This window comes from Serinus canaria, chromosome 3, assembly GCF_022539315.1.
Source record: "Serinus canaria isolate serCan28SL12 chromosome 3, serCan2020, whole genome shotgun sequence".
Taxonomy (NCBI): domain Eukaryota; kingdom Metazoa; phylum Chordata; class Aves; order Passeriformes; family Fringillidae; genus Serinus; species Serinus canaria.
Window position 1 is genome coordinate 46,024,486 of NC_066316.1, and position 23,778 is coordinate 46,048,263.

The 23,778-nt window shown below is 35.2% G+C and overlaps 1 protein-coding gene across 2 annotated transcripts in view; it reads left to right on the forward strand.

The window, feature by feature from the left end:
* FMN2 (formin 2) overlaps positions 1-23,778 on the forward strand; it is a 168,829-nt gene that overhangs the window by 36,854 nt on the left and 108,197 nt on the right. For both annotated transcript variants that reach the window (XM_018917089.3, XM_018917091.3), the window contains exons 4-5: positions 7,412-7,559; positions 11,805-11,866. In XM_018917089.3, coding sequence (XP_018772634.3) covers positions 7,412-7,559; positions 11,805-11,866 — 210 coding nt within the window. The remainder of the gene's footprint in view (positions 1-7,411; positions 7,560-11,804; positions 11,867-23,778) is intronic.

Consider the following 23,778-nt stretch of genomic DNA (forward strand, 5'->3'; position numbering starts at 1 on the left):
TGTATAGTCTTAAGCTATGGGCAGTTTTTTCTTTCATAGCGATTTCCTACTTTTCTTCTGAAAAACTTTTCAAGTAACTTTGTGTTGTTTCTGAGCATCAGGTTTAAAACACTGAAATTCTGAATGAAAAATTATTTTGTGATAGGGGCTTTCTTTTACACTTTTGTAAGTGCTTTTGAGAAGAAAACTGAGCATATCTTAATATTCATACTGAATTCCTCATTTGAAGAACTTAATCTCTATTTCACACTGAAGGGTCCAGTAATGACTACTTTTCAACTGGCACTAAAAAAATTCATCTTCTTTCATCTTTCTTTCTTTGTCATTTGATTTTGACTCAGCTAAATCTCTGCATCTCTTTTCAGTGCTTCTATTTAATGCTCTTACTCAGTTGAGTGCAGCTGTTAATGACTTCTTGATTTATTAAAATTTTCAGCACATTCTATAATGAAAGGGCTAAATAAAGTCTTCTGGATGGTATCTTTTTTTGCTGTATCAGGATGTGATTTTATACAGTCATGTTTGACAGTTTGGGAAGGCACTTCCCCTTGTGCCATTTGCAGTTATGATGCCTGACTAGGCTGTCATCTGTTTTTGAAATAATGCTTCCCCAAGGAAGCAGAGAGACAGACAGCATGAATGGAAAATCCTGCAAAAAATGGCTGTTTTCCTATTACCTCCTGGCCACCTGTGGTGATGCAAATGCTTTCTAAGGAAATAAAGACGCTGCTTTCTTTCTGCTGAGTAGGAGCAGATGGTGGGACTTTGCAAGTCGGAAGGAAGAGAAATTAGTGACATGAAGGCTTGACTTAATTTTAACTTATTTGCACTGCTGATATCAGTCTGAAAATTAGTAGGAAAACAGACTGTAAATAGACTCCTTTCTCAGAAGACAGAGACACAAGACACCAGTGATCAGTTTCCAAAGAACTTTCCCAAGTACTGACATCAGCTAGGAGAACTTTAATTCTAAACTGCAGTACACAGCTGGCAACAATGCATGCAGCATTTTCTCAAGCATACTTTCAATGCTTGGGCATATAATACGTAAGACTGAATGTAGTCCCATCTCAGAGCAGTATTTATCAGAGCAGTACACTGGAGTACTCGATTTTATCATAGTACATTGGAGTCAATAGCCAAAAAAGACTTTAAAAGTGAACAAGTGAAAATTGTGGACCAGAGCAGAGAAAACAGATAGTTAATCTTCTGCCTTTATCTGTGTTTCTAGCGTAGGTTAACATAGCAGTTCATTTTGGCCAAATCCAAGCCCCCATGTCTCCTCTTCTGTTGCCCAGTCACACTTGGTGACACTTTGTTTTTTGTGGTGAGAAATTCTGAATGTTCTTGAATGTAGTACAATGCAAACAGTTGGTTGATCATTGGGCTGAAGTACTTTTCTTATGCCACTTCCCTGCTTTAAAAAAATGTTTTACTGTTAGCTCAGGCCCTGAGGTCTTCTACTCCTTTTACTCTTTTCTTCTTTCTCTTTCTTTATTCTGCTTCCTTGTGATTATGCTACTATATGCACTTTCAACTTAGATGTTTTATGCGTAGAACGTTGTTAAGTTTTCAGGTGGTTTTTTTTTTTTTTGCAATGAACATTGATAGCTTGCTTGTTGTTCTGAAGAAGTGCCTCATGAGCCATATACTGAATGTTAAGTTTACACCACCTGTTTAAATTTTTAGTATAATTGTGCATATGATGAAGGGAGTGGTCAGCCTGTCACCTCAAGAGATATTTATATTTTATGACTTTCTGTAGGTTAGTTCTCTTTCTTCAGAATGTCAGTCATAAAAAGAGGTCTTTTCTCACTTGGAATTGCAAACAAATCGAGGGTCCTGTCAGTTGTAGCTGATTACCTGGTGGTCTTGGGATGTGGACTTCCAAGAGGGTATTCTAGTTGGATGTGTAGAGAAGCTAGGTCTTGACCTGTTTTCTTGAAGGTTAGCCACAGTTCCTTCTTCCAAGGAAAGTTTACTCTAAGTTCACCAGTTGAGCTTATTCAGCTCTGAAAAATGTAGACATTACTGAGGAACAGGAAGATGAAGACAGCACTGTAACAGAATGTGAATAGATGTGGAAATCTGAAATGTAGTTTCCTTATTTCCTTTCCCAGTTAGAGCTCTAACTCCCAAGCTATTGGCTTTCTTTCCCTCTCCTGGGACATAGTGTTGAATCCTGAGTGAAGTTTGATGGGATCAAACATGTTTTTCTCTTTGAGTGAGGAAGCTGAAGTCATTTAATGGGAAATAAATGTTTCATGATTTTTGACAATTGAAGTGTTTTCAACTTCATTGTTGAGGCACATTTGTTCTCTGAAAAGAAAAAAAAACCCTTTGGCTCAAGTAAAATGCTTATGTAACAAATTAAGTTCATGAGGATAAAATGCTGCTTCAGCTATACATTACAGTATTATGAAGGACTTGCTGATTTTTCAACCTTGGAAAGCATCTGTGCTCACTAGTGCAGCCAAAGGCAGCGCAAGTCAAGGGCCATGGTTAATCACTGCTCTGGTTCTCTCAGAGGCAAGACAGAGCTTTGTTACTGAACCTGTCCTCAAAAACTAAACCACTTTCCCCATTCTTAAAAGTATTGATTTCTTTATTTAAAAAGCTGCTTAAAATAAAGCAGTCTCCTGCTGATAAGAGCATTTTGAGGTAGTCTGGCTCTAGTTTCTCAAACTAAAACCCTGCTTCTACAATTAACTCCTTGTATGCAGTGGAGAACATGCAGTTGACTTTCTTTAATTTTAGAGGCTGTATGCTTACTATAATAGAATGATTAAACCTCCTGAATGGAAAAAAAAAAATATTTCCTTCCACTTGAAACAGATTAAATGCCAAGAAATTATCTACAAATTTGGACAAGCTCTTTGGTGCTTTTAGCCTGGAAAACACCTCAGAGATGTGGAGTCTGGTCCCATCTCATGCCAAGTAACATAAAATGTAATTTCTCTATGAGTTTATCTCATTACATCTTAATGCAGTTATACCTTTTCCTCTCTTAATTCTTCAACTTCTTCCCACCGAAAGAATGTCATCCAGAATGACTTGATGAGTAGGAACCTCATAACCACTGCTCTGTGTTTACTCCTGGCTCATTTATACTTTCCTGACAACACGCCAACGCTTCTGTTCTTCCCTTTTCAGGATAACTCTGAATGTTTATAGTTCTAGTAAAAAATTTTCAAGTTTATTATTAAAAGAAAAAAACAGTTCTGCAAAATAGAGCCCTATTACATCATGGCTCAATACAGGAACCATCAGGCACGTTAGTACCAATGCACTCTCATGTAAGTTTAGAGGTACTGCTAAAGTACTTCCTCCCTCTACTTCTACCCAATACTGGAGTATTCTGCTGCTCCACTGCCTTACCTTTCCCACCTGACTTTGCTTTGGCTTTTTCCCTTGAGAATTTTCTAAATACTTCTGGTAAGATTTTTCCCCCCTTGATCCTCACGTTGCTAATTCATGATTTTGCAGCCGTTTGGGGTAAAAGTGCATATACCTATTGCTATTTCAGCTCCATTTCCTACTCATCTTTTAAGCCTTTCTCACAATGGCTGTTTTTGTTCTTTGAACTGGAAGCAGAAAAACAGCTGATTAAAAACTGAAATGACATGGAGCAGATGGTTGTACTACCTGCATATCTCCAGGAGCAATATAACCTGCATTCAAAGTTGCATATTATATTCCTGAAGTGAGGGATATACTAATCTGTAATTCAGTCTGTGGCCCAGGGAACAAAACTGGTCTCTTAAGAAAAATATGTGACCCCTTTTCTGAAAGGTCCAGGCCAACCAGAATGACTTCTGATGTTTGCTGCAGGTCTGACTCATGGCCCTCCTTTTGGGTCCACCAGCACATGGCATTTGCTAAAGGCCTTTCTTTGAGTAGCTCCCAACATTCATTTCCATTTTTAAAGATGAGCCAGAAAGAATTTCTAGCTCGAGCAGTGAAGTGAATATTTGATATTTAATTTATTACATAGTTAAAATGTAAAGCTGTGGAGCCAGAGGATGAAAAGTTGTAACAAAAAGCCGTCTTCTGTGCATACTGAGAGCTGTCTGGGAAGAGAGTGAGTTAAACTACAGACCTGACTCTGTGATTCTAAGTGCTAGCATCTATAAGTGGTAAAATGTATATTGATTAGGTACCATCAGATCCTGCAGGCAGTTTGCCTCGCCCATGTGCAGATGCTCTGCACTTTTAAGAACCAGTGGAAAGTGCTGTGTAAGGATGTGTGGAAACAAGAACTCTTCTTGACATCATGTTTAGTGCACTGGACTCAGACAGCTTGAAGCTTCCAGATATGAGTCTGAATAAATAAGACTGGGATCATTCATTGCTAGGACATATATGTGATTTCTTTTTCCCCTCAAACGAGATGCTTTAAAGACTGAATAGTGGAATCTGAGCAAGGTGAAAGGGAAATTCCAGATGTATCCAAAACTTGATCACGGTAAGTGTATTCACTGACTGTATGTACAATGATATTTAGTAAAAATTACCTCAGAAATGAAAAGATTAAAAGAGAAAAATTTGAATGTGGAAATCTTGGTTCATGGATGATTGCTTTGTAATTATTAATACTAAAAACAAATCTGAATTTTTTTTATTTGGATTATTTTGTTTCTTTTGCTTCAACAGTACTTCAGCATCACAGAATTGCATATTTCTTTCTTCAAACAGTTCTAAAAACCATGCACATTTATGGCATTATCAGATTTAAAAGAGGAGAAATGAGGTGGGTTAGTATATTAACTGAAAAGGAGCTGAAGACAAAACATTAAAGAGGATTAGGTTTTGGACAGTAGCTTCAGTACATAGGAATTAGGATATTCAAATGACTTGTATTTTTGAAGGGCATGAAAGTACAGACAGGCTTAATCTTTTCCCTTTTAAACTGTAATTTATGGGCTATCAACTTGCCTTCCAGATTATCTTTCTGTCATGAGGGCATGAGGGTTTTTCATATTTTAAATAGCGTTTAGAAGCTTGCAAGTAATCTGAAAGTAGTTGTTAAACACCTTTATTATATGGGCATGCTTTCATTATAGTGCAGGTCCATTGGCATTTTTTGAAAAATCTACATTTACATCTGTAAATTTCCATTATATGAGGTGTCTGTTCCATTGTCCTTCTCTGTATTCAATAGAAAACAAAAAAAATCCCTCTCAAATGCAATGAAAACAAAAAACACTGTCTTTTATACTCACAAACATAGTTCCCATGCTGGGTTAAGAGTTTTTTATCAAGTTGATGGATGTTTTAATTTATAACCGCCTATATTTTATATGCTGTAAATTATATCAGCAAGAACACATAGGTACTTCATATTTTCTTACCTTCATAATGTATACCATCTGTACAATAATTCTGAGCGTTTTTTTTTTTTTTAATACATCTTGATTCATGTTGGCTAATCTTTTTTCAAGGATCTGTTGCTAAATTATTCTTTTATATCTTTCAAGAACTGGCATGGTGAAATGTCATGTCCAGGAACAGTTTAACTGTTTGTCCTCCTCATTTATGCTGTGTCAACATTACCTACAGTGAGTTGTCATTTGTTTTACTGCCCTATAACCCTACATGTAATCCTGTTGAAAGTCATCTGTGCTTAGTCAGTTAACCCTGTGCAGAGCATCTCCTTCCCTGTGTTCCCTGGACTGCAGAAGATGGTAGAATGGGCAAGAAAAAAATTGCTCTGGTTTTTCTCAATGACTTTTTCAAGTCCTATTTTCCTCTGTGCTTTTGAGATTTAAATGGTGCAGAAACATGACTAATAGCAAAATCCACGACTTTTTCTTCACACAGCATGCACAGGTAGAACTCCCTCTCCTTCTTATTCAAAAAGTATTGGAAATGGGGCAGAAACTCAAACACATACCCTCTAAAAAGCTGGAAATAAACAAAGGGAAAGAATTAAGTGACTCAAAGGACTGAATAAATCAAGCCTTTTCAGATGTTCAAATAGAGTAGCACAGTAATGCTACTCCAATGGACGGGCTTTTTGAGGATCTTGGAGTCCAGGGCTATGTAAAGAACCTGATGTTATTTTTTTATTAAGTTTTTTATCCATTTATTTTTACCTTATCTAAAGTCAATGTACATGTCTGGGTTTTTGCCATGTTTTTCGTACTGGGAAGGTTTAATGAGCTTCCTTTGACCCTGACCGAGGTACGCTCTGTAAAACAGAGGTTTTTACTTTATTACCAGCATTTGTTTCTTCCAAGTAAGTTGCTCCCAATAGAACATTTTTACTCTTACAACAATTTATTTTTAGGCAAGTAGAAACTTAGTCACACAGAACAGTGATTATCCCAAAAACAAGCACCATTTTCTTCTTACTCCTGCATTTCTTTTCAAAGTCCATTATCTGTCAAATTAAAACAAAAATAGTTTTAATCTAAAAAAGGAAATATGTACCAGCTTTTACTCAGGCAATAGAATGAATGAGTATCATCTTTGTAAGAAGGTATTACTGGGATATGACTTTATTTTCATCCTGTGACTCAATTTTTTTTCTAGTTTTGTGCTACAATATTTGCATCTTTCCAGATCATTTTCTAGGTTGCTTGTGCAATTGCTGTGAATGATCTCTACAGAATTTATGATATTATTAATGTTTAATCATAAGATGTGTGTGTTGATGCAGACTAGAAGTCACAAGAAAACTACCTAAATTGTGGTCATCTAAAATTCTTGCTGTTAGCTTAAATCATAAGTTAGCCCTAGTTTTCATCAGAAACTCTGTGTCCTACTTTTAATCATAGGCTCAAACTCAAAGCTGTTGAGCAATAACGATATAATCTGATTTGAGCTCAGAGGACTAAGAATGCCTTCAACTGTTGCTTTCGGGTTTTTTACTTTTTACTCCAAAAGAAAACCCACCTTTTTACCTGTTTTTCTAAATATAGTAAAATGGAAATGATAGAAATAGGGCTGCAAAGAGTACATAGATCAGTTTGATTACTGCTGAAATAATTCTGTTCATTTTCCCTGCTTGTGTGTTTGGTGTCAAACGATTATGTTTGGTGTGGAGATAAATATTTCCCTCCAAGCCATAAAACTGGCTGTATGTGACAAAGCGCATGATGGACAGAATGTGTTATCACTGTAAGAAAAGAAGTGGCAAAGAGTTCCTTACTCAAACAAGTGCTGAACTGTGTCTTAACATGTTGTTGGGTTGTGGAAAACTAAAAGCTTAATTTTCTGTTGTTTATGAACATAACTATTTTATTATAGATTTATCTTAAGTCTTTATCAAACTGAAGACCATAAAATTTAGTCTGTCTTGATACAGGGGATGTTGAATTATTTGTACTGGAAACAAAAGCTTAGATATTTTGACTTTGTCTTTCTATATGAACTTTTCCACCATTTTGTTATTTTTTTAAAATCACAGCAAGACCAGCTTTATACTTGGGCTGCAGTTAGCCAACCCACACATTCAACAGATTACATTGAAGGAAGCTTTCCAAGGAGAATTCCATCTGCGTGGCCTCCACCCAAACCTCCAGATGAGGAACAAAGGCTCAAAACTTCAGAAGAAGGTACAGTTCTTGGATACAGAGAAGATAAATGTATAGGCTGTGGTTTAGAATCTGAAATATAAAGTTAGTATCTTAGCTACTAACAAACACCTGGTTTTGAGAATCTTGGATTAACATCAGAAATAATGTCAGCTAGTATGAATCTAATAAAAAATGTTCACCAAAAATACATTTTTTTTGTTAGCAACCAAGATAGGTACCCGGCATCTGTTAAATATTGGATTTTGCCAGGTGCTGTGATCTTTATTCTTTTCCAGTATACATACCTTCAGAGCTATGAGATATGAGTTCCTTTTTCTTCTAAAAAATATGAAAACTTCAGAAGCTGACTGGTGCTATCCTGAAAGTTATTAGAGTGGTGTAAGGTATTCCTTTGTAGATTCAGCAGTCTTGTGCTGACAGAGGGGTAGGAAAAATTTATCTGAAAAAATAAAATGAGGACTTTTTTAATTTAAAAAAGTCAGTTTACCTTAAAATGTGTGAGGTTATGCTACCAGATGAATATCTGCAGTCTTCTTCATGTTCTTTAAGAGCTTTGTTGACACTGACAATTCAAACCAAGAAAGAAAAAAACCCTCCCTTGTAGTTGACAAAGAAATTTAGAAGTGGATTTCAAGCCTGTTTTCTGTTAGTAGTGTTGACCCATAAATACCACAGGTTCTGGGAGGCTTTGCTTTCCATTAATTAGTACTCAGCAGCTCTCAAAACTATAGACTGCATTCATCCCCATGCTGTCCATGGAGAGCCACTGGGTATTCTCAAATTTTTCATTCCTTTCCACTCCTCCTTTTCATTGTTCAGACTTGAAGAGTTAAGTCATTATTTCAACAGATCTCTTTGTATTACTTGTAGGCTTTGGGTGGAGTTAATTTCAGATTTGCTTCTCTTTGGGACTCCTCTGCCACTTCCTCTGGAGCATGACTGAATTATTTCTTGCCCAGACACCTTTTACCATGGCAACATTTTACTTTTACTGGTATCACTTATTTCACTGTTCACAGGCAAAACAAGTGATGCCAACAAAAATGCAGTACTGTTGTATTTTTCTGTTTAATGCTATGCCTTTTACCAAAGGAATTCCACTGGAGATCAAGGAAACATTTCTGCATCCATCTCACTGATGCAATTCAGAGTGTGGAACTCTACAGTGCTGGATTGTGGGGCTAGTCCAGGTTTTGTCCAATGATCTCCTGTTTTATGCTGCATTCAACGAAAGTGCTGCCATATGTAGCAGTAGAATTCAATGCCATCTACTCTGAGAGCTGTGTTTCTCATCAGGGAGACATACCTAGTGGATGTGTGATCACACTATTTATGAACAAGCTGTGCACTTGAAAAACAAAAGGGTGAATTTCCAATTAAATTATTTTGAGGTTTTAGCCCAGCAGAGGTTGGTGTAAGTCAATAAGAGTTTAGTTTCTCTAAAATCAAGAAGAATTTTGATAACATAAAACATTTGGAAATTTAAAGATACACTTAGCAGTGTATTTCTATCAAAAGGACAATACTAATAGTTTTAAAAGTTCTTAATTTTGTATGTGATTTCTTTCCATCTGATGTTTTTCTGTTTATTACACCTACTACATGCATGTAGCATGTACAGAACTTGTCTGCTCCTTATCTCAGCTACTACCCTCTCAAAAAAACCTGCAAAAGTATTAAGATATAGAGCTAGAAATAAAGTGAAAAATTATGTATTGGGAGTTTTTATAAGTTCTTAAGTAGCTCTTAAGATTTATTTATTGAAATTTTGGTGTAATTTTTCAATGTAGGACATGGAGGAAAATAAAAAGTTATGATTCTTTTAAATGCAACTCACGCAGATGAATAATTTAACTTTCTTTCATTGTTCACATGCTTGCCATTTGGAAGAACGTGGAGGTGAGTGATGTGAAAACTGAGGATAAGCACCTTCCTCTAAATTTTAAACTAAATTATTTTGTGTATTACATCTTTCCAGTGTGTAGGGGACAAATATTTTTTTAAAGGGTTTAAATTACTATGTGCAGGGTAGGTGTATTTTGTTTTATGTATAATTATTGCTGTCTGGATTAAAGAGATTAACATTAGAAACATAGCTCATGAGCCAAAACATGCGTTTTAGACAAAAGCATTGATTGAGAGAGGATGCAGGATGGTGTTTTTATAGAACCTTTGTTTTTAGTGTATACATTAGCATTAGAAAAGATAGTAGGCCTTCAAGCTTTAAGTAAGGCAAGATGCAAAATTCTTCAAGGTAGTTAATCATCTGGGTAGTATAGTTTGTATTTAATAGTGTTCCTGTGTGCTGTGTATAATGTGAAGCATTGCTAGATGTGTGAAAAGGGCTCTTAGAGTGGTTGGGGGTTTTGGGGCAGTGGGTTTTGTCAGGTTAATTATTGTTGTTTGGTGATTTTTACTTTTAGGTTGGTTATTTATTTAAAAACAGACATTTGGAAGTGCCTAATATGAAATTGGGTTCAAGTCAGCAAATACTTATGCTAAAAGCATTTTTCAGTTCTGGATTCAGTTAAGGTTTGGACAATATGAGTCAGTATCAACAGTAAGATAAATGTGTATGGGAATAATTTTCTATTTGAACACCCAAATCTTTTCCTGTCTCTTCTTATGGCATTTCACTCCACCATTATCACATCTCAGCACATTGCCTGAATCTAAACTCAACAGGGTATTTGAAATTCAATTATTTTAATTCTTTGCTCATGACACTACTCTACTTGACATACAGGAAAAGGCAAGCAAGCAGGCACTAGAGCTGAGTCATCCCACCTCCCATGAGGCAGTTTAACCACTTGTGAAGGCATTCAAAGATTATTTAACTTCAGACCACTAAATATCAGTCTGGGTTTACCTGAAATCCAAGTTAGCCTCTTAAACAAAAGTATAAAAAAAAAACCAAAACAGAACCCCCCGCCAAAAAAAAAGTTAGGTTTGCTTAAAGGAAAGGTTTCATTTCTCATACAGCACTCTGTTCCCAAAAATTTTTTTTCTAACTGTGGTGGTAGTGTTTGTTTTTTGGGTTTTTTTTCCCTTTTTCTTAACAAAAAGGGTTGGTTTGCTGGAAGTAGATTTTTATTTCCAAATTTTGTCTGACTAACCTTAAAGTTAACTGCTCAGATCACCATGACTTCAGCTGATGTTTGGAATCCTTTTTAGAAGGATAACATTTCTTAGGTAAAAATAAGCTAGATAATTCTGCCAAATTGTTTAATATTGACAAATACGTAGGAGCAGTCTGGTCCTATTTTCTTAAGCACTTTTATGTGAGGGAGGTAGTTGTGCTAATTTGTTTGGCAGAAAACATTCAGCATTGTGGGTGCATATCTAATACTAGAAAGTCAGCAAAGAATAAATCTGTTGTGAGCAAAGATCAAACATTTCACTCAAACACAGAAAAATCTAAAATCTAAATGATTAGTTATTTCTTGCTGGGTGCAGCTTATCCACATCCAGGTAAAAAAGTTGTTAATTTTCAAGCCTTGTGACATAACTCACACTTGCAATGAAACTTCTTCCATGTATGTCTCACTTCCCAACAGCTGGGATGGTCAGAAAGCTGTGAGGAGGCCAAATGCCCAAAAATTATGAATCCAGAAGCTCTGTTACACAGCTGTTTCACTCTTTCTGCAAATGGTCAAGAGATTTCCCTGTTGAATAGTGGTACCCTTAAACATATAGAAAAGCTGCCAAAGATACAGTCTCTGGGCAGGTGTAGAGAAAAACATTTCTGTTCTTAGAATGTGTAAATAACTGGGCTATGATCAGTAAAGAGGCATCATTAGCTGTAGCTCCTAAACTGATTAAAGATCTTTGCACTGTGAAGCTGCTGTGGAGCTGTTTGCTTGTTTGTTTTCCTTTTTCTGATTCTTTTGTATCGGGCAAGAAAACTGAGACACAGTGTGGTTCTTTAAGGTCTGAAAAGTAATCTGGTTTTGAAATAAGAAATAGGATCTAGCTGTGGAGTGTCTTAAGTTTTGCTCTGTTTTTAAGATCTATATTAGTACCTATATCATTGTGGAGTTTTCAAATTTCTCTGGTAGTGGAAGAAAGGAATAGGTAGTTGGCAAGAGTCATCCATTTTGGGGATGGGTAATTTTTGGGATAATTTGGAAAGTGGGACAGTTAACACTTGTCTTTTTAACTTTACACTTCTTTCATGAATTTCTTAATGTGTATTTCAAAAGATCAGTCAATTTTTTTTTTTTTAATAAAATTTTAAAATCTGTATCTTCTTTTCAAATTCAGAGTTGAAATCTACAGTCCTAGAAACAGAGAAGCAGAGCATAGGTGGTGTTCAGCAGGCACAGGTAAGATTCTAACAGAAATGTTTTATCATTTTTTTTTAAAGAGGGCAAAAACCTGTACTTTTTTTCAGATACTCTTGAAATAGTTTTTTATATTAAATGTTCTGTATGAAAAACTTCCAAAGTGAGGAATGCTCCATAGTGTATTCAAGTGTGAGGATTGAAGGTTCCTGCCTGCCTAAGGTTATTCTTACAAAATGTTATTGTCCACTCAAAAGTAAGTTAACCCTCTGATGGCATTAGTAAGGAATAGTTATAAAATATCTTATTATAATAGCTAATCTACAAAAGTGCATGCAAATAATTGTGGCAGGGATTTTTTTTCTGACTCTCTCCTCAAGCTTACAGCACTGGCAGTATGTGAACCAGGTTTAGAGGGCAAGATGGAGATAATATAATACTGGGGCAGTGGAGAAAGTCTGGGTTGGACTTATGCCAAGAAAGAAGATAGACAGAAACAGTCTATCTTATTTTTTTAGCATGTCACCATACATGTTTTTCTATTAGTCACTAAAGGTGTTGCAGTTTAATGGGGCTGAGGAACTTCAAATTCTGTTTCCTCAATGGGAAACAGACTTATCTTACTTGTGGATAACATTATCCACTTGTTCTGGAAGTCATTAGAAGGAAGGCTAAGTTCTGAAATCTTGTTTTGAAACAAGCAGTGACCAAAAGCTCTTGGAATCTCTTTTCTTCCTCCTCTGTTTCACAGCTTGTTTCCCTTGTTTCCCCCTTTGGGTTTGTTTTGAGGTTTTTTTATGGAGTGTTTTTTTGCTTCTTTTGGTTTGCTGAGTATTTTGTTGTTGGGTTTAAGGGGCATTATTTTGGGTTTTGGTATTTGTTTTGAGGCTTTTTGTATTAGTGACAGGACAATGCAAGCATCACTCTATCAAGCAGCATTTGTGAAAATGTTCAGTAATTTGCTTTTCAGGGAAAAATAAGGAATGTGAAGTTAAATAGATACTTCTGATTATTAGACATGCAAATTTCAATTGGGCTTGATGGCATATTTTGTGAGCCATGGGTGGGGAGAGTATGTGTACTACCTTTATGGCTTGCCTTGCCCAACAACTTTAAAGAATTCTTCTAGGTTATCTAAATTCTTCTAACTTTATAATACAGAACATATTAAAACTGCAGCTCATAAATTAAAATAATATTACAAAAGAATTCTTCATTCTGGTATTTTACGTTTAAACTAAAATACATTTTTCTCACGATATTTTTATATTCCAGTGACCCAGGTTTCCCTAACAATGTTTTCTATTATTAATTGTGGAAAAGCACTTTTCCCCTATACTCCCAGAAAGTTATTGCATGTAAGGAGCATATTTAATCAGTCTCTAGTATTATAATTCATTGCAAAAATTGACTTATACAAATGGTTTTCTTATTGGAAATGTAATTAATTGAAATAGGTTGATGAGTATGTAGTTATTTTCCCTATTAAAAAAAGTATTATGAGAATTCCTATGAGAATGAAGTTTAACTAGGGGCTCTTGAGCACTGCATGATCACTTGAGTGGCATTTACTTGTAGTTAGGAGTTTTTCTTTGTTTTTAAAACCTGGCTTTGTATGTTGTCCAATCCCTGAATTCCATTTGCCAGTGTTTAGGAGATACCCATTCCTCTTACTCTGTAGTTATCCCTTATGGCAGTAACATGAACTTCTTCCATTCTATACTATTTTTTATCAATGACTGCAGGGCTAACAGGATCACCTCACTTGCAGAAAGTCATCTCAAGTTTTTGCTGTATCATGTCATCATCATTCTGGTTTATCTTAAAAATCAGGGTGGAGGTGTTTTTTCTTTTGAGGAACTGTATGTGGATAAAATGTTGTCATGTGTTTAAATTATTTTTGCAGTGTCCCAAGCAGTCAAGCATATTCTACCTGTCTATCAGTGCTTAACTACATACATCTAGAAAGCAGCATAGCCATCATGTTTGTAGGTAAATCCTGTACTGCAATCAGATAATTCATTGTGTCATCTGTACATTTTTTAAGTGATGAACAAGTTTCTATTAGAGATCTATTCTCTTGTGTGGTCTGCAGTTTTAATTTCTGAAAAAAGAAAACATTAGCTGAAGTTAGCCTAATACGTAATTTTTCTCTTTTTCATTTCATACATAAATGAAAGAGAGCTCTATTTTAAAATTTGAATTGATCAGCTAAGTCTTTTTTACAGACTTCTTCCCTCTCCTTTTTCTGGGAAAACACATTTCCCACATTCTACTAGTATAATTGATGATTATTGGCCAGAACACAGTTGTAACATGATGTGCTGATAAATCATCTCAGTTATGATAAACAATTAACAAAAATAATCAGAATAACTTTAAATTTTAAAGGCACAAGTAATACAACCTGGATTGCATGCTTTCTTGTCACTTGAAGGAGCTTCTTTATATGTATCCTCTCCATTTCCTTATCTTTACAATATTATATATAATCTGAATATTTTACAGCATAATTTCTGGATTTTTTTTAAAGATTGTTGTTTTTTGAGTCCAAAGTATCTAGTTTTTCTAAATTACAGCTACCAAAGCAAGGATGTGGGGGTGTGCTTGCTTTTAATACAGGAGTTGTTAGGCGGTGGAAAAGTAAGAAAAGTTGGCAGCCATTTCAAGTCCTGTTTTTGAAATTCCAAATAGCAACAGTCTGCTTAGTCTTCCCAGTACGAACAGAGAACCTTTTGTTAGCCTTAACTCCTTCAGTGAAAGAAGAAGAGAAAAACTGAGTGTCCTAATTTAGAACCTCCAGCTTCAAACCTGATCTTTAAATTTGACAGCTGTACTTTGCGCAAGAGCCAATTTTGGTTCTGTTTGTACCCCATATCTTTTGTACTATGCTTGCACTTTTCCTTACATTTTAACTTACTTTTCAGTGTAGCTTGATTTTGTTTACATGGTAGGTAAAAATAGATTCTTAGCAAAAAGATGAAGAAAAAAAGAATCCTTTAATTGTAGGATGAGTACATTTAAACTAGACTTTAGTTAGTAGTGAGACATCACAGAGCCACAAACCTTAAGTTGTTTGAAAGGCACTTAAAAACATTGTTTTATACACCATATTATAAAATTATTTTAAATTTCTATGTTTGATCATTTGTGATCAGAGCCTATTCTGTGGACCACACAATTTTAAAAACAAAACCCTTTTTACATTCATTTAATTGTCAGCATCCAGATTTAATGAATACTCCATGCCACTTTGTGCCTGGTCCCTGTAATCCCACCTCAAGAAGAGAGGAGGTTTTGTCAGACTCTTGCAGTCTATAGCAGTTTGGATATAAGATCGTTTACATTGACTATTTAAGCCCTATTTACATCAGAAAAGTTTTAATCAAAAAATTCTTATGCTCATAATGTTTCTGTCTTAATTTGGTTTGGTTCACCACGTTTTACCCAACAAATAAATCCTCTACCAAAATATTATGCCATTTAGGAATTCCAAGTACTTCCACTGGTACTAAAAGCCAGACAAAATTTTGGCAGTTCTGAAGTGCTGAAGAAAGGTTTCTGCTGTATAATCTATTGGCATACTTTCCAGCAATATCATAGGGAAACAATGCTAATCTTAAAAAAATAAATTGCAAGCCAGCTTTTGCCATCGTGAAGATAATTCTGCTTTATAGAAACAGACTCATGGAGTATCTTTAAAATATTCCTAACCACCCCAGTTTACTGGTAACTCCTCTCTCAGTAGGGACCTTTGTTCTTATGCTAGTTTTTGACTATGACTTATTGTAATTCCTTAGGGCAATAGCTTAGTGAGATTGGAAATGTTCCATTTTTGACACTTAGTAATACAAGAGAAAAGGTTCTGAAATCCTGGAAGATAAATGCATAATCACTCTGTTTAAAAAGTATAAAACATGGATGGGACTGGAATTTACTTTTCATTATTATAAAATGTCACCACTAGAATTTGTCTCAGAAACATGCATGCTGCCCAAATCTCTCTCTTAAAAGAAATTTCAGAGATTATTCTTTACAGGTGAAGGTGAGATAAAGAAGGTAGATGAAAGATTAGTCTCAAACAGTGAAATACAAAAAAGAATTTTTAAAAAGGTGAGATTTTATAAACATGCCTTAGACTGTTATGACACTTGTAGTCTGGTATCAAACCCATTTTATTTTGGTGTTACACGGTTTTCATCAGCACATAGACCAACTATACACAAGACTAGTGAACCACTGGCTTCAACAGGAACCTGAGGAAAATTGGGAACCCTTCCTCTTTGTTGGCTCACAAACAGCTCTGTGGCTGTGGCATTTTTAACACATCCTGATTCTGCATATTCTTTCTTGAGATATTTATTAAGAAAAAACCTGTGAAGAAGTGTCATTCCCCTTCCATTCTTTTGCTCTTTGACAGGTTTTTGTAAGGGGAAAAAGAGGAAGAGAAGGCTTGAGGGAGCAATGAACAGTTACTCTAAAACAATTCTTTTCCTACAAACATATTACTGCCAGAGTCATAGATTTCAGCAGGGAAAAATAAGTTACGTACTTGGATAAAAAAAAATCCAGCCAAAAAAACGTATGACATATTCAAAAGGATCTACTATATACAGTTGTCTCATTGAGGAAATAAAGGATTATGATAGAAGTGGATATTTTTTGATAATTCCTTATGAATCAACTGATTAGTGTATAGAATTGCATATCTTCTTTTAAGAGCTGCACCACTGTAAACTTTCTGCAAAATCATACCAGCATACCCAAATTTAAGAAAACAAAAAGTTTAACAAAAGTTTAAAATATTCAGAGGTATTTCTCTGGGGGGTTTTATCTTGCAAAATGTAAAGCCAGATTTTTAATATGTGATGTGGAGGAACTTACATTCTAATTGTAGGTCCAGTGTTAGAATTGGGGTGGCTTAGCTTTTAGCAGTTGAATTTTGGGAATCAATGTAGATAGCTGGTCTTTTCTTGTTAGCATTCAGAGTAAATGATGTTTTATCAGAAACATAGGGTAGGGAAACAAAGTTTTTAGGAAACAAGGTGACACAACCCTGGCAGGAGCCTTTACTGCCGGGGTCATCGGAACTGCTGAAATGCAGAGTGTTTCGCTTAGGCAGTAAAGGGGAATTTACCTTTGTGGAACTCCAGAACAAGTTAAGTGCAAACCTAGTATTTTATGTTCATCTTCATGAAACGTAACTCTTATGCAGAAGTTTCAAGTTTTATTGATGGAATTCTTAGATTCTTAAATTAGAAGTTACTTTTCAGTTCGAACATGCAGCCATTTTCAGGTTTATTTTTTGGTTTGTTTTCAGAAAGCCTTACAAGCACAAATAGATGTTTTATTTCCTAAAACTGTAGCAGGTAAATAAACTAAACTTTTTGAAATATGAAGTGAGATTCTCTGAGTTGAGACCTTAATACAACTTAAACAGAGACTGTCTGTTCCAGTCTGTGCTGCTTCCCACATGGCTAGCAGCCACTTTGTAATTAAACACTGTCATCTGATACTGTTGGGGTTTCTTTGGCCATGAAAGAAGGATGAGAAGACAAATAGAAATATCTGAAACAAGGGAAGAAGTACTTATTTAGACAGTCTGAAGGACGCCTAAAGAAGTCTGCCTACTCAGCCGCTAGATGGCAGTTAAGTATTTTTGAATGGATTGCGAGGAGCTCCCCAGTCATTCCCAGGCGGTCCCGCAGACACCCTACAGCGGGAATTTATTTTGTTTGTTTGTTTGTCCCAGTCAAAGGAGTGGCTTTCTGCTAATTAATAACTTAGCCTTTAGAATGTACATGTTTACAATGTAAACTTGCTCTGTTTAATCTAACCAAGATTTAGCAATCTGAGCATCTCTCAAAGCAGATCCTCTACTTTCCCAACTCCTCAAAACACTAAATATTCAGAATGCACTGTTCTGTCACTGTTTTGGTTAGTTAGTTGTTTTTTTTTTTTAAACCAGTGAAATAAAAACATTTGGTTTGGTCTACCAGCCTTCTGGATGACTGCCTTTGAAGTGATAATTTAAAAATTAGCAGTTAATTACTATCATTTAAATAAAGAGCTCAATATCCTGTTGAAGATGAAATTTGTTTCTTCAACCACAATCATGAACCCATTTTCTATTTAGTTCTGATGAGGCAGAAGTTTAAAAAATATAAAAGGGAAAAAACTGTTGGACATAACTAATTGACAAAATCTTAGAATATAAATCACAGACTACATCTTTAAATGAAAAAAAAAGGAGTATAGAATGCCATGCTTGTGTGGTAGAAAAATGTAAGCAGTTAATTCTCAGAACAAATATTAGTGTTTTGTATTATATCCAGACTTCACAATACTTGGATTGACTTCTGTTATTTTGCTTGGAGGCAGTGTTTGCCTTTTTAAAAGAAACAATACATTTTATTATTTTCAGTGGAGTAACAATAACCCATTTTTGCACTCTCCCTCCTAGTCATGGTGAGACTAAAATTTGTTTTCTCTAATCTGTGTTCTTAATGTTAATGTCAAGATGAAGTTTTACTTCCATGCTCATTTTAGTTTCAAATGTTCTTTTTTATCCTTTTCCACTTTTATTGAGACAGCCATATATCAGAGATCTGAAACACATAAAAATCATAGCACAGTTCAGTGTTGAATGGAACATTAGGAGGTGATGTTGTACAAACTCTTTTCTACTAACACCCTCCTCCAAGCAAGGTTAGCTTTGATGTTTGGTGGTTTTTCTCAGGACTTTGCTCATCTCTGAGCATGGGTATGAGGTAATGGTAGTATGTATTTCCTGCTTTGCCTAGTCAGTGGTAAAATGGTAAATCTTGCTCTGTTTCTGATGCATTGTTTTGATAACAGCTAAAAGAGATGAAAATGTGTTCTGTAAAAAAACTGTATTTCCTGTGAGTTACTCCTAATTCAAGTCCTTTCAGGCATTGATTAAAATTCTTCAGACACTGTGGGTCAAGTTCTTGCAATAAATCTCATTTCACAGCTTCTTCATAACAGATTTTATGAGAATTTATATTAATAATATTAGCAACAACAGTAATAGTGTAGATTTTGCATCCTTTAATCATAATGGGCATTTTTTTTGTTTTGACTATGCTTTATACTTAGACAAAGATGGGGTTTTTTGTCATTTTAGGTACAAATTCTTGCAGCACCAGTGTTAGGGTTTGGGCAATAATTGATGTGATGAAAAGGAGAATGAGAGTAAAACTGAGAAAATAATTTATTTTCAGTAGAATTGTTTGGCAATGCTTTAAATCTTTGACTATGTGAGAGATTTTCACTTTGTGAAAAAGGAGAACTATGGGATAGGGATGGCATAGAAAGAATTATCTTTCTATGCATGTGTTTGGTTCTAAGCATTAATATATTTCTTCTCTTGCCTTTAAAGTGAGTTTCTTGTAAAATAATAACAGAGTACTGTAACTTCCCTTAGGGAGCAGTGAATGCAAATGCATGATAGCTAAATGCTTATTGAAAATCCTGTTTAAATTGTTTACTCTCTCTCCTCTGACTCCTCACCGTTCTTGCTTATGAAAAGAGATAAATTTGAGGTAGAGCTTATGCCATCTATGAATTCCTGGTTAGAACAAAATTTATGAGCTGTATTCATTAATTATTAAAATACAGGGGTTTTTTTCTTAAATTCTCTAAACCAAAAATCCTATTTCAGATGCAAATCTATAAACTCTTTTTATACCAAAATACAATTTGTACTGTAAGTTCCATTATTTACCTATGAAATTTCTCCCATCTTTTGGAGACCAGTGAAAGCAGAGATTTTGTTTGTTCAGTGGTAACATCCTACACTTGGATTACGTAGAATATTTTTGGTTTTTTACTATTTATATTTCAAGTTTTTTTAAAAAAAAGAATTCCTCAGAAATTGAGGAGAACAGATTAAGAAATTACATGAAATACAGGAAAGCAGTTTGAAAAAGTGTAGAAGTGTGTAAGTCTCTGTGTGTGTACATACCAGTATGTGAAAAGAAAACTTCTTGTAACATTCCTAGCAGGACTTTTCATTTAGCAGGTGGACTTAAATTATTTGAGAGACCTCCTCCACACAAAAGTGAGAACTCTTTCAAGTTCTTCTTATATTTCTCTTGGCATTAAATATCAGGTGCTACCTTTTAGTGGTGTAAATCCTGAGGTTTTCTATGGGACTCTCTCTAGAAGGGAGATAAGAAATGCTTTTCTTAGTAAAAATAAGTATTCATTTAACTTAAAAATGCCTTAAATAATTTAAAAACAAACAAACAATTATATAACTGCCAAACCTAAATGAGAACTTAAAAGTACAGCTGAGAATAATTTCTACTCTCTGGATACAAGGCAGAACAACCAGTCTATCTTCTACTTACATTTTGATCAATAAGTTATTACATTTTCCATCTAAAGTTGGTATAGACAAAAGCAGTAAAATCACTTTTTTCCTTTTCTGTATTTTGAATACCTGTTTTTCTTCATATTTATTCTTTAGAGAGCAAGCCCAAAAAAATTTATCATAAAAACTAACTTCCATAGTCAGAATATGTAACTTCCATACAGAATATGTAACTGTTCTTTATGATTATACAACTTTTTCTAAATATATAAATTGAGGTATTTTTAAATGTTCATGATACCAGAAAGATTTTAGCTGACTTCTCTATACTTAAAGATCATTTTTGATTACTTGATTTTGATTGACTATTTAAAAAGTTCTTTCACTCAAAATGATCCAGCTTTGTTTCTAACATAACTTTCACACTTTTAAAGAGTTAAAGAAGATGAGAGACTTTCAGGCCTTGCCTTCAGCATGTTCATGGATAGATTTGTGGAGGCTCTCTTTCCATTTCTCCAAACCTTTTCTTTTGTGAGTAGTAGGCTAGTGCTTCAGCCTATCTACAAAGATTTATTCTTACTGTGGATATTTTTTGCTGCTTATTCCCTATTGGAAGCTTAAGACAAAAGCAACATGAGAACCTCCCATTTTGTGGTCTGGCTGAACTCTCGGATGAAAAGGGCAAGTACTGTGCAGAAGTATCATACTCTGGACAGTCACTTATCAGGATGGGGCAAAGTTCATCTGAAAAATCATTACCTTTCTTGATCTCCCCTACTAGAGCTTGAAAGGCATTCCAGGTCCTTCAAATTTAAACCATTAATGTTCACATTTTGGCTCCTAGAATCCATATTGTCATTTCTAGCATAAAAGCTTACAATTGATGCATATAAAGAACATGAAAATAATAATAGAATTAGTTTTCACAGTGACTGCTTTCCAGGTTGCTGGACAGTTTCAAGTGGAATTGAAAACCAGGGAAAGGTCTGGTGTGAAAAAGTTCAACACCTTTCTCTAATATGTCAATGCAGTAATGTTCAAGGTATGCCAGATTTTATGTTTTAACAGAATGAGATGAGTTGTTGCCTCGGCCTGGATACACAGAAAAACTACCCAAACGCTTTAATATCATAGTTGAAATACTTTAGAAAAAACACAGGTGACAAAGAAAGGAAGCAATTAATCATGTGTTAGGCATTTCAGCAAGCAATCTAATATTGAGGAGAAAATAAATCCAGACAGTTTTTATCCAAACTTCTAAGGAAATTGGTGGCTTTTAAGGTACTTCTTGCTTATAGGCTGCTGACATAAGTGGCTAGGTTCTAGTTATCTTTTCATCTGCACTAGCAGTCTCTTTGCAATCCACAGCACAATAAATCAAAGACACCAAAACCAGGTAACATAATTTCATATTAAAATTAATAAAGTTCAGCTTTTCTTTCAGTACCCAGTCTCATTTACATGATTGTTTCATGCTGGATGAGTGTTAGAACAGTTAAATTAATTTCTGAGCTAAATTAAGCTATGTGTATAGTAAACCCCTTTTGAAGTCTTATCTATTTCTGTATTGTTTCATGCCTCCCTAATAATGAAATTTCATCTAAGCCAGGACCTAAACCTTCAAAACTTGAGAGGGACTTTTTTGGTTGGTTTTTTAGCCTGGATAATCAGGACATTGCTCATTGCACATGGAACATGCGCAGCGTGTTTGAGAAATGCTGGGGACAGTTCTACAGCCATACACTTCTCGCTGGTTTTTTTCTTGGTCACTCTTTCATACTCAAGCTACTAGGATAAAGTGAGGGTTAAGCTTCCACAAGTGTTATTTGTGAAGGTTTAAAGTAATGTTATGTAGTACTACAGTGATTAAACTCGACTCCTGTGCATATCCTAGGGTAGTCAGTGGTTCTGTGACATTTTTTTTATCTTGTCTTGTCTTCAGTCTATGAAAATTCTTTTGAGGTTTCTATTGTAGTAAAACCTGGGGATAACCTAAGGTTGTTTTCTAACCAACTTAAGAGTTACACCTTAAAGAGAGAAAACTCTTTCAATCTTTGATGTATCTTAAGGTGATTATTTGTTTAAATGGGTAATGTCAAGAACTGAGATCTTGTCTTCTGAAATATGCTTAGCTCAGGGATAAGGAATTCAAACTGTTCAGGAATAGAAACTGCAAGAATCTAAGCTCCTTTTTTCTCTGACTTCCAGCTTTCCAAGTCAGCATTTGTAATGTATCCATCTTTCTTCAATGGTGTATGTTCCCTGTTTGATTCTGTGTTAGTTTATTTGAACTATTAGAATTTCAATAATTATTGATCTCTGCATGAAATGGTTTGGGTTTTTTTTGTCACACATGACAAAAAAACCCCAACCTAGTGGTGTGACAAAACCACTAAGTTGATTAGACATGTCCCAGCTCTTTAGGACAGGAAGAGCTAACTAATGCATTGCCAGCTTTGTGCAGGCTGGTGTAATCCTTTTGCTGCAATGTGTCACAGAGTGGGAGTAGCTCACACTTAGCAAATAAGTTTTATGTCTTCAGACAGGGCAACGCCCAACACTCTTTTTGTTTCAGGGCTCGCTTGTTCATTGTTTTACTGGGGAGCATCACTTCCTTGTGGTTGTAGGAAGAAAGATGGACTAGTGTGAAACAGTGTACCCCTTGTTCCCATATGTACAACTTCAGAATAGCATAAGCTTCACTCAAAAAGGCTTAATCAGGAAGTCTGAGGAAGAAACTAGTATCCAATACTAATTCTACTCCTTCAGCAATTCTTCCTGATGCTATTGGCAAGTTTGCCAACTTTAGACTCAATTTCTACCGCTGTAAAAATAAAATGCTGCAATGAGCCTTGAGATTAAGTGAAATGTGAGAATTCACATAATTAGATAGATGCTGTATAATATTTAGATGGATGCTATTTTGTTTGAATGCAAATCAAGTCTCCACCAGTGATTCTCATTTGCCAGTTACTGTAGCACTAAAAATGCCTGTTAAATGTTGTGTCTCCTTTTCTTAAGGTTGATCTGCAGTTGCAAGAAGTAGCTTTGAAAATGAGACAGCTTTAAAGAGAGAAACCTGAATAGAGATCACATTTGTCTGACTGAATTAAATTCTTACTGTGGCTCTACTTTGTGCCATTCGGTGAGCGTGCGCGTTCAAAAATGTTTCATTTCACGTAGAAAACAGAGCAGTTGGAAAGAGCAACCTTCCAAGTTCCCGTGCACTGCTAGTACCTCCAAGTGCTCTCAGGCACACTTACTAGAAGACCTGAGGGGCCTTATTTTGCCATCTTAATTCTGTTTGACTGTATGCTTCTGTTTCCTTTGTGTTCTTGCAAGCAGGTAGCAGCATAGACTCTGATTCATGAATTGTGATGCAGAGAAACTAAAAAGTCAAGTGTATTTGCAAAAAAAAAAAAAAAAAAAAGAAAGAGAAATCAAAGCAAATTTAATCCAGTCATCTAAATATAAATTCCTTCCAGAGAGGAAATTTCATGACTCTAAGTGACAAATTGCTGAAAATTATCTAACTGCTGATTCAACTTTTTGACTTGTAATACTATAAGGCATTAACTTCTAAAACAAAGCTATAATATACTTTTATTGTTCAAAT